We start from the raw sequence: 14,727 nt of genomic DNA, 5'->3' as shown, positions 1-14,727 counted from the left end.
TTGTCTTCTTACAGCTCTGACAATATTGACTTTCTATTCAGCATTGCTTGAATATATATTTCTATCATTTTTAGCAATGAATCTTTTTTTATAAGTTGTTGATAATTTACATTTCTTTGGAAAGTTATTCATATTCTATGACCACCAAACCATTCTAATGGTGAATGGCTGCTTGTCTTACAGATTTGCAACAATTCTTTATATGTTTATATTTTCAAACCTCTAGCAGAGAATTTAATACAAAGACCCCCCCCCATAGCTTCTCTTATGCTAGCTTCTTCAATTTTGTTTATGCAAATGTTTTTAAATTTTATATAATCAAACTTTTCTATTTTTATGTTTTGTGATCATTTCTATCTCTTGTTTAATTAAGAATTCTACCACCTATGATGGTTGTGAAATGTGAGAGCTGCTTCCTTCTTTTCTCCTTTATTTAATAAAAAATAATCTAAACTTTTTACCTTTAGATTACATATTTACTTGGAACTTGACTAAAATGGCTAATCTAAACCCAATTTCTGCCGAACTGTCTCCTAGTTTTCCTTGTAGTTTCTTTGGATTAGATTGTTCTTCCTTTATTAGTTTTTGTTAATTGAGTTTAATGAACATTCTACTCTTTTGTTCATTTCTTTTTGGATTATTTATTTAGGCTATTCCACTGTTCTACATTTTTAATCTATAACAATGTTAAACAGCTTAGAGGATTATTTTGAAATATGGTAATGTTAGATTTCTTTAATTCTTTTCTACCCAGCACCCCATTATTATTTTAAATAAATTTTATTTATTTATTTATCTAGTCATGTAAAGTAATCCCTTGCCCATTTGGTATAGCACTCAATCTGTAAATTAATTTTGGTAGTTATAATTTTTGCTTTTTTTTGCTACAACCTAATGATTAACAATGAATTTCTCTTCAATTATTTGCATCTTTTAACAGTGCTTTTGAGTTTTCTTTATAATAAACTCTAAGTGGTGTCTTTGTTGGTCAACTCAGATATTTTATACATTTTGTAATATTATTTCAAATGGACTTTATCTTTCTAGTATTTCCTTCAGCAAAAAATAAATCAACAAAAGTCTCTAGCATTTCTATATAGAACCATCATTTGTTTGTTTGTTTGTTTATGTATTATCTAGTTCTGTGGCCTACAGTAGTAGAAATATTTGCAGATGGATGGTGAAAGGTATCTTGAGGACAGTGGTAGCCTCAGAGATTGTGACCCTTCATGACTGAAAAATGCTAGCTATAGACCGTAGAAAGTCACAGATTTTCAGAATCTAGGGGAGGAGTTAATGAAGGAAGAAAATGACTTGACAAATATATTCTCTAAACACATATTTCACTTCTATTGTGCTTTAAGTTTTATCTCACTCTTCTCTTGGATATTGCATGTGTTTGTGGGAGAGTATATTTTAGGTGTTATGTTTAGGGGAAAATACTTTTTATCAACTATTCTTAAGTATACTTGTTTAATGAATATCTTTTGTAAAAACTAACTGAGGAGGGCAGCTAAGTGGCTCAGAGGATTAAAAACCAGGCTTAGAGACAGGAGGTCTTGGGTTCAAATTTGACCTCAGACACTTACTAGCTGTATGACCATTATCACTCTTCTGCTTTAGTATTAATTCTAAGTACCTGAAGGTAAGAATTTTAAAATACATGCAAATAGTCAAAACTAATTGAGGCCACTAGCTCAGACTTTTCAATAAGTGCATTTTGATGGGAATATCTGAGCAATAGTCCTAAAACCCTTAGAATCCTATGGGGAAAAGTAGTTAGCATCTCTTTGAGGACTCTAGGAGTACACAGTTAGTGGAATGTCCCCCAGAGTAGTTACTATACTTAGAAGAGTAAATCTATACAGATACTTCAGGGACAAATCAACTAAAGAGATGAAAGAAGGTAGAATTATCCACATGGATACAAGACACCAAAAAAAAGGAGGGGAGTTATATCTGCAGAAATTACTTAAGAGTCTAGACAAGTCCTTTTTAAAGCAGTCCACACATAGTACTTTTAAGGTTTAGAAAATGAATATAAAGCACAAATATTATTATTTCCATGTTATAGATGAGGAAACTGAAGTTAGGTAAAAGTACTTGTTTATAAATAACACAAAACCAAAATTCCAAACTATTTCCTGTTTCTAAGATATTTCTAATATAATTTGTGATGATTTTTTTGATATATCTATATATGTCAAATTATTAGGCTTTCTCTCTCTCTCTTTTTTTTTTTTTAGTAGCAGCAGAGATTCTGGAATGAAAAGCCTAAAGTTTGTTAAACTCCTGCATATCTATGTACAAATGACAGACATTAGACAACAGGGCATAATCTTGAAAAGTTAATCTTTTTTTTTTTTTGTTAGGCAGGATAAATCCCATTTGGCAAACTTAATGCCTGAATGAATCCTCTTAGAGGAGAGAAAAATGCTTCAGACTTGATGTTATCATTAAAAAGTTGCTAAGTCTATTTTTTTAGGCTTGAAGTTTAACCAGTCTACAGAAACTTTCAAGTCATAATTCAGAAAGAAGATTTGAATCAGATAGGAGAGGAAAGCCATGAATTCGTTCCTTTAGAGTTTTGTACTGCAAATTTTAAATGAGATTTATCAAGCAAAGCCTTCGAAACATTTTTTAGGGACCAATAACAATTATACATATATGCTGAAATAAGAACAAGAAATTAATCTTTATATTTGAGGTGAGAAAATTAGATAAGCTAAGAAAATTAGCTGAGAAAGCTATAAAAAAGATTATCATTTTTCTGCATTACATAGTAGAAAGTTACTCATAAAATTATACAGGATGAGAACTCAAAATTACACATGAAATAATGTGCTTTTAATTCTATATTATAAACTACTTCACCACTTATCTTAGTCAGCTATCTTTGATCCCAAAACACCAGTTATATAGTCTTCATATCATGTTCTCACCAAAGAAATTAAGCTATTTTTGAAAACAGCAAACATATTAATGTATTGACCCATTATGTAAAAATCCTTTCATGGTTTTCTCAAGAAATTTATTTGTGAAAGTAAGGTGAAATAAAGAACAATGGCTAACGGGGCTGTTTGGATCAATTGTGGTTTTATTAGTAAGGACAGGGTAGCCATTGGGATATTATAGGTAGCAGGTAGACAAACTGCCATTAGTTAGAGAGAGATTAAAGGTTAATGAGAGAATAGGAAAGATAGAAGGTACCCTTTTCTGGAGATGATGCGATGAATGGAATTGTTGAGTTTTATATGTTAAAGAGAGTTTTATATGTTAAAAGAGAGTTTTCTTAATCTCTCCCTCTGTCTCTTTAAGAGGCAATGAAACAGGTAACATTTCCCAGTAAGAGTCAGTTAACTGACAGTTAAAACTGACAGAAGCTGCCCTCGAAGTTAGATAGATTTAGAGTTTTTAAGAAAATTTTAGTAAGGATTGGGGTCTTTGGAATAGTTATAAGATATTAGGAGATTACTCTCACTTTCCTCCTTTCTATTTCCTATCTGTACTTTCCTAAAAATAAACTGTTTTGTGTTTTACCAAATGGCTCTCCTGACTTTTGTTCAAACTCCTACCCCAAAATTTAACCCTTCACAGAATCAAAGGTGCACAGAGAGGTGTTCTTGTTAGCAAGGAGAAGGGCTACCTCTTCATGTGAGACACTTGAAGGAGATTGTAGGGGAAGATACCTGAATATTGCTAGATGGGGGAAAGAGAAGAGGGATTTCTTGGAGAATGGTCTCATTTTTTATGAAATATGGGGTCTTCTGGGATCTGGAAGGGGCTGCCATGGGAATCTTGAAGGATAAAAAGGTTTGACATAGCTGCTCTGGTGAATGGACTAGTGAATTGATTAAGGAGTTATAAAACATTGCCTTCCAATGAGAGCCTACTCAATATTATATAAAATAAAAAAAATGTTTTTGTGATTTCTCTTTCTCCATTCAGCAGTTTATGAATGGGAGCAAAGGTGGTGGATAGTGGGAGTGACACTTCTACAAGAAGTAAAGGGGATAAGTGATCCAAATAGAGTAGATAGTATAGAGCAGTGATGGTGAACCTATGGCATGGGTGCCAAAGGTGGCATGCAGAGCACTCTCTGTGGGCGTGTGGCTGCTCACTCCCCCATCCACCCCACAAGTTTGTTACTAGAAAGACAGAAGGCAACCTCCCTCTCCACTGTGCCTGATGACTTTTTTTCACATCAATTCTTTGCCCAGCAGCCCAGTAGAATGCTTCCTCCATTCCTTGTGTGGGGTGGGGCGGGCAGGGCACACCTGGCATTTGGTGGGGGGGAAGGGTATGGTACAGGGTCTCTGGAGGGCAAGCATGGCAGTTGTTCTGGGGGGTGGGGATGGGGCCTGGCACTCCATCTCTAAAAGGTTTGTCATCACTGGTATAGAGTAAAAGTGTCAAACTCACGGCCTCAAAACCTGTAGTATTCCTAAGTGTGGCCTCAATTAGATAAAAATGTAACTAACACAAAAAATATTCAGTAGAAGATAAATAATATTAACATGAGGCTTTCTAAGTCATCATATGGCTCCCTGTAAAGTTTACTGGCTCCCATTTGAATTTTTTTCTTAAACCCTTACCTTCCGTCTTAGAGTCAATGCTGTGTAATGGTTCCCAGGCAGAAGAGTGGTAAGAGTAGGCAATGGGGGTCAAGTGACTTGCCCAGGGTTACACAGCTGGGAAGTGTCTGAGGTCAGATTTGAACCTAGGACCTCCCATCTCTAGGCCTGGTTCTCAATCCACTGAGCTACCCAGCTGCCCCCTCCTATTTCAATTTGAGTTTGACACCAGTAGTGTAGACTGTGACCAGTTTACCAAAGAGTTGAGATAAAGAATGGAGAAGAATATAGTTCATGTATCAGTGATATCCTGGGAAGAAATGAGGATAGACGTTTAGATTAGATTAGAGGATTAGAGTGAAGTCAAATTTAGGTTAGGAATTGTCAAGCATAGGGAAAGGTTGAATGACATTTGATTATGATCATTATAACAATAAGCCTGTAAATTAATTTTATTAGCTATCATTTTTGTAGGGGCAGTTATATAGTACAGTAGATAAAGCATCAGGATTGGAGTCAAGAAGACCTGAGTTCAAATCCAGCCTTGGACACATACTAGCTGTGTGACCCTGGGCAAGTTAATTAACCCTGCTTGTTTCAGTTTCCTCATCTGGAAAATTTGTTGGAGAAGGAAATGGCATGCCATTCCAGTATCCTTGCCAAGAAAACCCCAAATGAGGTAAGGAAGAATTGGTCACAACAGAAATGACTGATCAACAACCACAAAAACTCATTTTTTTGTTGTTTGCCTTCACTATGTTGTTGTCATTACATAAATTGTTCTGGCTCCATTAACTCTGCATCAGTTCATATAAGTTTTTCCAGGTTTCTTCGAGACCATTCTCCTGTAATCATTTCTTACACCACAACAGTATTCCATCACACTCATGTATTGTAATTTGCCATTTCCCAGTTTATGGGCAACCCTCAGAATCCTATTATTTTCCACTTCAAAAAGAGCTATAAATATTTTATAATCCTTTGTTTTTCTGAGGACTAATTACTCCTGTAATCTGACATACCTGATTCTCTCCTCTTCTCCCCTTTCTTTCTTATTTCCTTGTTGAATGAAATGTTTCTATACTCAACTTTCTCCCTCCTCCTCCTCCTCCCCCTCTTCCTCCTCCTCTTCTTCCTCCCCCTCTTCCTTCTACTCCTCCTTCTTCTTTTCCTTTAACACAGTGATGGGCAAACTACAGCCCACAGGCCCGATGCGGCCCCCTGAAATGTTCTATCTGGATGCTTGACATTATCCCTAATCTGACGAATACAGTGAGTAGGATACAATACAATTAAACTTCACAGGAGTTGCCTCAGAAACAGACTGACAGATGAGAATTTCCTTTCCTTTGGCCCCCTCTTTTAAAAAGTTTGCCAATCACTACTTTAAACAGTTCAGATGACAGTAAGGATGAAGAGTTAGCCGGTCCTACCATCTTTCATCTTTTCCTTGTTTGTATAGATTTCTACTTGTACACCCTGATTATGTGCGATGATTTTCCCTGAAATGATGACACTAAGTTTTGGTTGTAAGGCAGAAGAACAGAAAGGGCTAGGCAATTGGAATCAAATGATTTGCTTAGGGTCTGTCAAAATTAGTCTTAGACCAGCATCTCAAATCACATACCATTTAGAAAACAATATCTCAAAACTTAAGATAAGCTTCAATTTGATACATGTTATAAATATAAGAAGTGGCATCTTAAAACAAATTGGAGGACCAAGGAAGATGTTGTCTTTCTATCTTGGCCCATAGGAAGAGTTCATGATGAATTAAAGAGATAAATTAGACAATTTTGATTATACAAAATTTTAAAAAACCCTTTTATATAACTTCAACTATTGCAGTTAAAACTAGAAGGGCAATAGGAAAGTGAGAAAAATTTTTGCATAAAAAGATTTTATATTCAAAATATACAAAAACGGTTGCAAATTTATGCAAATTAAATGATAGAATAGGCATTTTCAAAGAATGAAATTCAAGCTATCAACAAAGTGATTCAAATCACTAGTAATTAGAGAAATTAAAATTAAAGCAGCTCTGAAGTTCTACCTCTCATCAGATTGGCAAAGATGACAAGAGGAAATTGATTAATTTTGTTGGGACAATTGGAAAATAAATGTTCTATTATGCTATTAGTAGAACTATGAATTGGTATAGTCATTTTGGAAAGCATTTTGAAACTATATGAAAATCACAAGAGAATCACAAGATCACAAGAGAAAAGGAAGAGGACCATATCTATAAAAACATAGTAACTCATTTTGTAGTAGTCAAAAACCAAACACTAAGGGAGTACTCACTGATATAATAATGGCCAAACAAATTATGATACCTTAATGTAATGGAATATTATTGAACCATAATAAATGATAATATAGATAGTTTCAGAGGAAACTGGGAAGACCTATATGAACTGATACATGGTGAAGTAAATAGTGTAAGGAGGATAATTTATAGAAAGACAAAAATATTATAAAGACAACTTTGAAGGGCCATAGAACTCTAAAAACATTTTAGAACAAGCAACTATGCCAGGTTCATGATTGATTTCCTAAACTTCTTTTTGTCCAAGTGGTCTATAGACTACTCCCATATAATATTGCTTCAGTTTCTGTCTGTAGATGTTTGCTTTAGTATTTTTAATCATGCTCAGCTACTTCACTTAAAGATTAACTCATGAGAGCTCCTTCTTAATATTTGTAAGTATCAAAATGAATTGCTCAAGGTTATGCAGCTTATAAATTTTGGACAAATGGATATAGAGTTTGAGGCTTCCTCTTCCTAGTGTATTACTAGTTTTGCTTTTGATATAACTATTAGTGGATAATCAGGAAATACTCATTTGACTCTTGGTAGTTTGTACATAAAGTAACTTATAAATTTATGTTATTTCACTTGAAGCATACAGTCCCGTACTGAGATAATGTGATTCAAAGACAGCATTATTTTACTATATCTCAGCATTTATATGTTACTTTGAAAGGTACTTTAATACTTACGCTACTTTACTTGGCATATAAAGGAGCAGGGGAATAACAGGTGACTCTTCATTGCCATAAATAATGAAACCCATTTCATTCAATCTTTTCCTGAAGTATTTTGTATTTTGTGCAAGTTGCCGGATTCTCTGTATTCCTGTAAGAAAGATAAACATGAAATCAATTCATTCAATTAACATGATGATGGTTAATTGTCAAGAAAAGTAAGGAAAAGTCATAGCAGTTTGGAACCATATCAGTGTTTATGGGAGCTTTACCTATTGTTTAGGGGCTAGGCAAAATTCAGGACAGTAAAACCTCAGGGTTAGAGCAAGCTTCTGACTTCTCTGGCTCTCACCTTATTTTATGGTGGTATTTTTAGAAGGGGAGTATTCTTGTTACTACAGGTGCTGCTTCTGTTTTAGGAGAAAGAAGATGCAGTAGAAAACAGGTGCCTGCTCCTCTTAGCAGGTGTTGAAGCTGCTGAAGCAGAAGAGGGGAATATAATGCTATGGGTATGTACATAGCTCATTTGCCTGTGAGATAATAGCAAGATAATGACTTTTCAATGGGACTTGGCTAATGTGCCAAACATTTCTAGATTAATTCTCCTTCACCTCCATCTCTGATTCTAGTCAGGACCCAAGAGAAGTTCCTTATGCATTAATACTCAAAATGATAGCATATGTGTGTGAGAGAGGTAAAGGTAAAACTACAGCTGGGTCCTCCATTTTTATCGTAACATCCAGGAGCATCAACCAAAAATGCTTAACAACTTTAGCAAAGTTATAGAATAAAAATAAACCCACACAAATCATCAGCATTTCTATTTGCCAAAAACAAATTTAATAACAAGAGGTAGAAAAGGAAATTCCTTTTGAAATAACTCTAGATAATATAAAATACCAGGGTGTATAACTAACAAACTGAGCTACTATATAAACATAATTACAAAACATTTTTCATACAAATAAAGTCAGACCTACACAATTGGAGAAACATTAATTGGTCATGGAGAGCCTGAGCTAATATAATAATAATGACAATCCTACCTAAATTAATTTATCTCTTCATTACCATACTAATCAAACTACTCAAAAATATTTCATAGAGCTAGAAAAAAATAACAGAATTCATCTGGAAGAATAAAAGGTCAAGAATATCAAAGGAATCAAGAAACAAAATATGAAGGAAGGCAGCCTAACTATACCATATTTCAAACTATATTATAAAACGGTAGTCATCAAAACAATCTTGTACTAGCTAAGAAATAGAATAGTGGATCAGTGGAATAGGTTAGGTAATAAACACATGGTAGTTAATGGCTCTGGTAACTTATTGTTTGATAAACCCAAAGATATAAGATTTTGGGGAAATAACTCACTATTTGACAAAAACTGCTGAAGAACTGGAAAATAGTATGGCAGAAACTAAGCTTAAACCAACATCTCACACAATAAACTAAGATAAGGCCAAAATGGATACTTGATATAGAAATAAAGGGTGACACCCTAAACAAATTAAGGAAAAATGGAAAAGTTTACTTGTAAGACTTATGACCTTACAAGACATAGAGAAAATTATGAAAAATGAAATGGATGATTTTTATTACATTAAATTAAAAAAAGGTTTTATACAAACAAAACCAAGGCAACCAAGATTAGTAGGGGAAAAAACAAATTTGGAAAAAAATTATATCAAGTATTTTTGACAAAGACTTCATTTCTCATATACATATACATATATATATACATATACATATACATACATACATATATATGCACATATATATATATATATACACACAAAAACGGAGTCAAATTTATAAGAATACAAAGCCTTCCCTAATAGAAAAATGGTCAAATGATATGAATAGGCAGTTCTCAAATCACTATTGATTAGAGAAATGTAAATTAAAATAACTCTGAGATACCATCTCACACCTATTAGATTGGCTAACATGACCAAAAAAAGAAAATGACAAATCTTGGAAGGGATATAGGAGGATTGGGACATGAATACACTCTTGTTTGAACCATGAACTGACACAAACAATATGGAATTGAACCCATATACCCTTTGACTTAGCAATACCACTGCTAAGTCTATATCCCAAAGAGATCAGAATTAAGAGAATAGGACCTTGTCGTACAAAAACATTTTTAGCAGCTCTTTTTGTGGTGGCAAAGAATTGGAACCTGAGGAGGTACCCATCACTTGGGGAATGGTTGAACAAGTTGTGGTATATGGTTGTAATGGAAAACTATTATACCATGAGAAATGATGAACAGAATGAGTTCAAAAAAACCTGGAAATACTTATTTGAAGGGATGCAAAGTGAAATGAGAAGAACCAGGAGAATAATGGGATACAAATAACAGAAATATTATAGGATGATCAACTGTGAAGTACTAACCTATATCAGCCAAGCAAGTTCCCATGATATCCGCAAAGGATTCATTAGTAAAAATACTGTTCACAGCTTAAGAAAGAACTGTTGGAGTCTGGTTGAAGATCAGAGCATACCATCTTCCACTTTATTTCCTTTGTGAGATTTTTTTTTAATTGAATGTGTGATGTGTCTTCTGTCATAGTATAAATAGTATGGAAATATATATTGCATGAAAGCACTGGTATAACCTATATCAGATTATTTGACACCTCAGGGAGGGGAGAAAGAAAGGGAGGAAGAAAATCTGAATCCTAAAATGTTAGAAAATAATTTTCAGAAATTGTTTCTACATATAACTGAAAACATTTTTAAAAATTAAAATTTTAAAGGATATTGTATCAACATAAAATCTGCAAATAAAAGGAAGTTATAAGAAAAAGATGGGCTTGAAATAAAAAAAATTCTTTTCCATTGAAGAAAGAGTTCTTCAATGAAAGACTTCAAATAAAAGACTGTTTGCTGGGTATTTGCATGATATCCTTATATGAGTTCACTTTGGCCTCTGATGTCTTTTCCAATTCTGAAACTTAAGTGCATAAAAGATAAGACTGCTAGACTTAAGAGTCAGGAAGACCTAAATTTAAATCCTACCTGCTATACATCACTTACCCTCTATAAAAGGTATTTACTATTAGTAAAATGAGCACAGTGAGTACCGTAGGACCTTCAAAATTAGAATTATTATGAGACTCAAGTGAGAAAAATACACAAAGTTCTGCAAATTTTAAAGTGTTAAATAAATGCTACTTATTGCTCTCTAAAATTATACAAAGTAAGCTTAATATTTTTTCCATTTGGGGACCATTTAAGTATTTGAAGAAAGTTGTTATGGTCCTGGTAAGTCTCCTTTTCTCTATGTTAAAAATCCCAGTTTCCTTCATCTACTTCTTATGTTGCATGGTTTAAAAATTCCCTTACCAAGAACTTTGCCAAATTTATAAGAATGAGGGCCATCCACAGTTGATAAATGGGCAAAAGACAGAAACAGACAGTTTTTGGATGAAGAAATCAAAGCCATATTTAGGTATATGAAAAAATGTTCTAAATTACTACCAAATAGAGAAATGCAAATCAAAACAACTCTGAGATATCATCTCACACCAAAATGACAAATGTAAGAGGGGATGTGGAAAAAATGGGGACACTAATACTCTGTTCATGGAACTTTAGACTGATATAATCATTTTGGAGAGTAATTTGGTATTATGCCCAGAGAGTTATAAAACTGTGTAAACCCTTAGACTCAGCAATACTGTGGCTGTGTCTATTTCCCAAGGAGATCAGGGAAAAAGGAAAGAACCTATATATTCCAAGAGATTTATAAGCTCTCTTTGTATTGGCAAAGAACTGGAAATTGAAGGGATAGTCATCAGTTGAGAAATGGCTGGACAAATTGTGGCATATGATATGATGGAATATTATTGTACTGTAAGAAATGATGAGCAGATTAATTTTTAAAAAATGTGGAAAGATCTACATCAGTGGTTCCCAAACTTTTTTGGCCTACTGCTCCCTTTACAGAAAAAATATTACTTAGCCTCCTGGAAATTAATTTTTTAAAAATTTTAATAGAAATTAATAAGAAAGATAAATGCACCTGTGGCCATCACCGCTTTCCTGGATTGCTGCAGCACCCACCAGGGGGTGGTAGCACCCACTTTGGGAATCATTGATCTACATGAAGTAATGGAGTGAAATGAGTAGAACCTAGGGAACATTACATACAGCTATGGAATTATTTTAGGAATAACTTGTGAATGTACACCTCCAGAGAATGAACTGAAAAATAAAAACAGAAAAGACACAATTTATATATCTGTACCTATATCTTTTTTTTCAGGTGATAGATCATTTGATACAGGGAAGGGAAGGAGGGGCTGATATGCTTGGGAAGAAATTTTATTAAATAAATAAAAATGAAGTAAAAAAAATCCCTTCACCACATCTGTCATGCTTAACTGGGTGTACTCCAGTTGAGCTCTCTTGTAGAATGAATGAGATCCTGAAAGTTTAGGATAATGTTACTTATGGATTATAAACCATGCACAATAGAATAAGATTATTGGTTTCTTGCTATGAATATGCTATACATTATTTAGATTCCACTGGATGGTCCTCTGATTCACTCAGTATCATGATTTGAAAATAGTAAATAATTGCTATCTTGTTATTTTTGAAGGAATGAAAAATTTGTTGTCGAGAGTTTGAACTACCAGCATTATACTATCTAGGGTAGCTGGGAGTGATTTACACATATATAGAGGATTAGTTAAAGAGTGAGATGGCTATATTATTCCAAGACAAAGTAAAGGAAGCTGGCATTGGCTATGGAAATAGGGAAAAATTACATTTTTCCTGGTGTGCCCATTCTGCTAATCAATACACTTGGTTCTTCAGTATATTTCATCTATTTAGGTGAACATTGGTTTCTGAAGTGCAATATATGGAATTTTTCTACTTCAACCAGCTTAGCTGCATTATTCTACATTAGCAGCATTTCATTGGATTTGCATTTAGACAAGAAAATAATAAAGTTTATGTCATTGGAGAAATCAATTTGTATTTGTCATTGGACTTACTTTTGGCCCACAAGGCAAAAATTCCTTTTTAAGAAAAGAGATTGATTCAGATGTGTAGATCTTCTTAAAGTATACATTTCCTTTTCTACTCCTTCCCTATGGAAGGAAAGATTCAAGCAAATGAAAAACAATCCGGATGTGAAGGATGGACACGAGTAAAGAATCTGGAGAGCTTCAGAAACATCTGGATAAATTTTGTTGCATAGATGCAGCCACAGTGGTTCTTGAAAAAGAATACGTTTGCAACATGTTGTGACCCTAGAAACTTGCATAAATATGAAGAATAACACATCTGCCAAGGAGAAAGACCAAAAAGTAGCAATACTTCTTTCTGCTTTTTAGTAAAATATTCTATGATTAATGTTCTACATATGTATAAGATAATGAGGGACTAAGGAGATAAGGAGAAAGTAGTTCATAAAAAAAAGTATAGTGATTGAATGAGGAGCTATGAGGAGAAAACTGAATATGATAATCAAAACTAATGCACTGAGATATTTACAGTATCGACATTGGAATGTTTGCCATATGGTGAGTTGCCTTCACAATTTGTGCTTTTTGTTGATTACCCCTGCACAATGAGCAGATGACTCCATCAGGCTCTTCTTATGATGCCTCAATGTTTCCCCTAAAAGACTACAGTGAATTCATAACTTGAAAGTTTTATGAATGATCTAAATTGCTTCTCAGTGGTATCATTTTTGCACTTGTCCATAAGGTCCAATCTTTCATCATATTGCCCTACTACTTAAATAGCTCCTTCTGTCTTTTTATTCTTAATTAAACTAAATATATCTGTGTCAGCAGCTAATTTCACCTTTTTACTCATATCATTCAGTGACTTGACCAAACAGATCCAAATACCAATTTCCAACATATTTTTCTTTTAAGAACTTTGTGTTTTATTTCTGTCTTTTGTTTCCTATCCTTGAACCAGTCAGATTAGTACAGCAGACAGGGTTTTATAACACTTTGTGGTTATGATGTTTTCTCATGTAGGTTACTATGAATGACTCCTATGAAAGATTTTTCAGGAAGTTGGATAAGTTACAGTTCTTTTCAGTCACTATATTGCTCACTCTTTAAAATTTAAAACATATTTCCAGACTTGGAGAGCTGGGGGAATCATCTATTCCTATTAAAATTTCCTCATCTAGAATGAATGAGAATAGCCATATTTAGATAGTACTTTGAGGTCCATTATTAAATGGTGCTTAGTATCATTAGCACCCATCATTCTTTATGCATTGGTAAGCAAACCATAGCATTTAGGTCAAAGAAGGCATGCAAATAAATCCCTGTTTAGTGGCATGAGGGCCATTTGATGTTGCCATGTCCCACACTTTATCACTTCTGAGAACTTTGACTTCAATAGTTTATGTTTCCTTTTTTTCATGGTATCACCGGTAAGATCACTTTAATTAGGAGATGTGGTTCTATGACCAGTTAAACCATAGGCAAAGAAAGGCAACTATACATTTGACCAAAGGGTAGGTTCTTAGGGGAGGGCTAAGTATTTCTGGCTTAAGTGAGATTTAGTTAGTAGTTTATTTCAGGGTGAATTTGGAGATGAAAGGGCATATATAGAGTACATTTATGCCATAGGCTTTCAGAAATTTATTATCATCACTATACTCATGGCTATCACCATCACTACCATCACCACTAAGTATATAATTAGCAATGGAAACAGAACTCAATTTCGTGTAAGAGGATGTGGGTTCTGATCCCAACTGAGAACATAAACATAAAGAGCAACTGGGAGGAGCCTTAGTTTCTTTATCTATAAAAATAAAGGTTTTGGATTAAAGTCCCTAAGGTTATTTTTAGCTCTAAATCCTATAATCTTAAGGGCTTAATTATCCTGAGATGAAATATCTTATGATCTGCTTGTTCAGTTATTTAGTTTTTAATTTTTAAAACCCTTACCTTTTGTCTTAGAATCAATGCAAAGTATTGGTTCCAAAGCAGAAGAGCAGTAAGGGCTAAGGTTAAGTGACTTGTCCAAGGTCACACTGCCAAGAAATGTCTGAGACCAGATTTGAACCTAAGACTTCCCATCTCTAGGGCTAACTTTCTATCCAGTGAACCACCTCTCTGCCCCAAGGGATCAGTTATTTGAATAAACCTCACCTCTTAC

General features: G+C 34.0%; 1 protein-coding gene across 1 annotated transcript in view; it reads right to left on the bottom strand.

Moving 5' to 3' along the window:
- The window catches only part of SPTLC3 (serine palmitoyltransferase long chain base subunit 3), a 233,573-nt gene that overhangs the window by 13,087 nt on the left and 205,759 nt on the right, over nt 1–14,727 (bottom strand). Inside the window, exon 10 of the mRNA XM_044660720.1 lies at nt 7,578–7,713. Coding sequence (XP_044516655.1) covers nt 7,578–7,713 — 136 coding nt within the window. The remainder of the gene's footprint in view (nt 1–7,577; nt 7,714–14,727) is intronic.

This window comes from Gracilinanus agilis, chromosome 2, assembly GCF_016433145.1.
Source record: "Gracilinanus agilis isolate LMUSP501 chromosome 2, AgileGrace, whole genome shotgun sequence".
In the NCBI taxonomy this organism is placed as follows: Eukaryota; Metazoa; Chordata; class Mammalia; order Didelphimorphia; family Didelphidae; genus Gracilinanus; species Gracilinanus agilis.
Note: the sequence above shows the minus strand (reverse complement) of the source record. Positions and strands in the feature narration are given on the sequence as shown.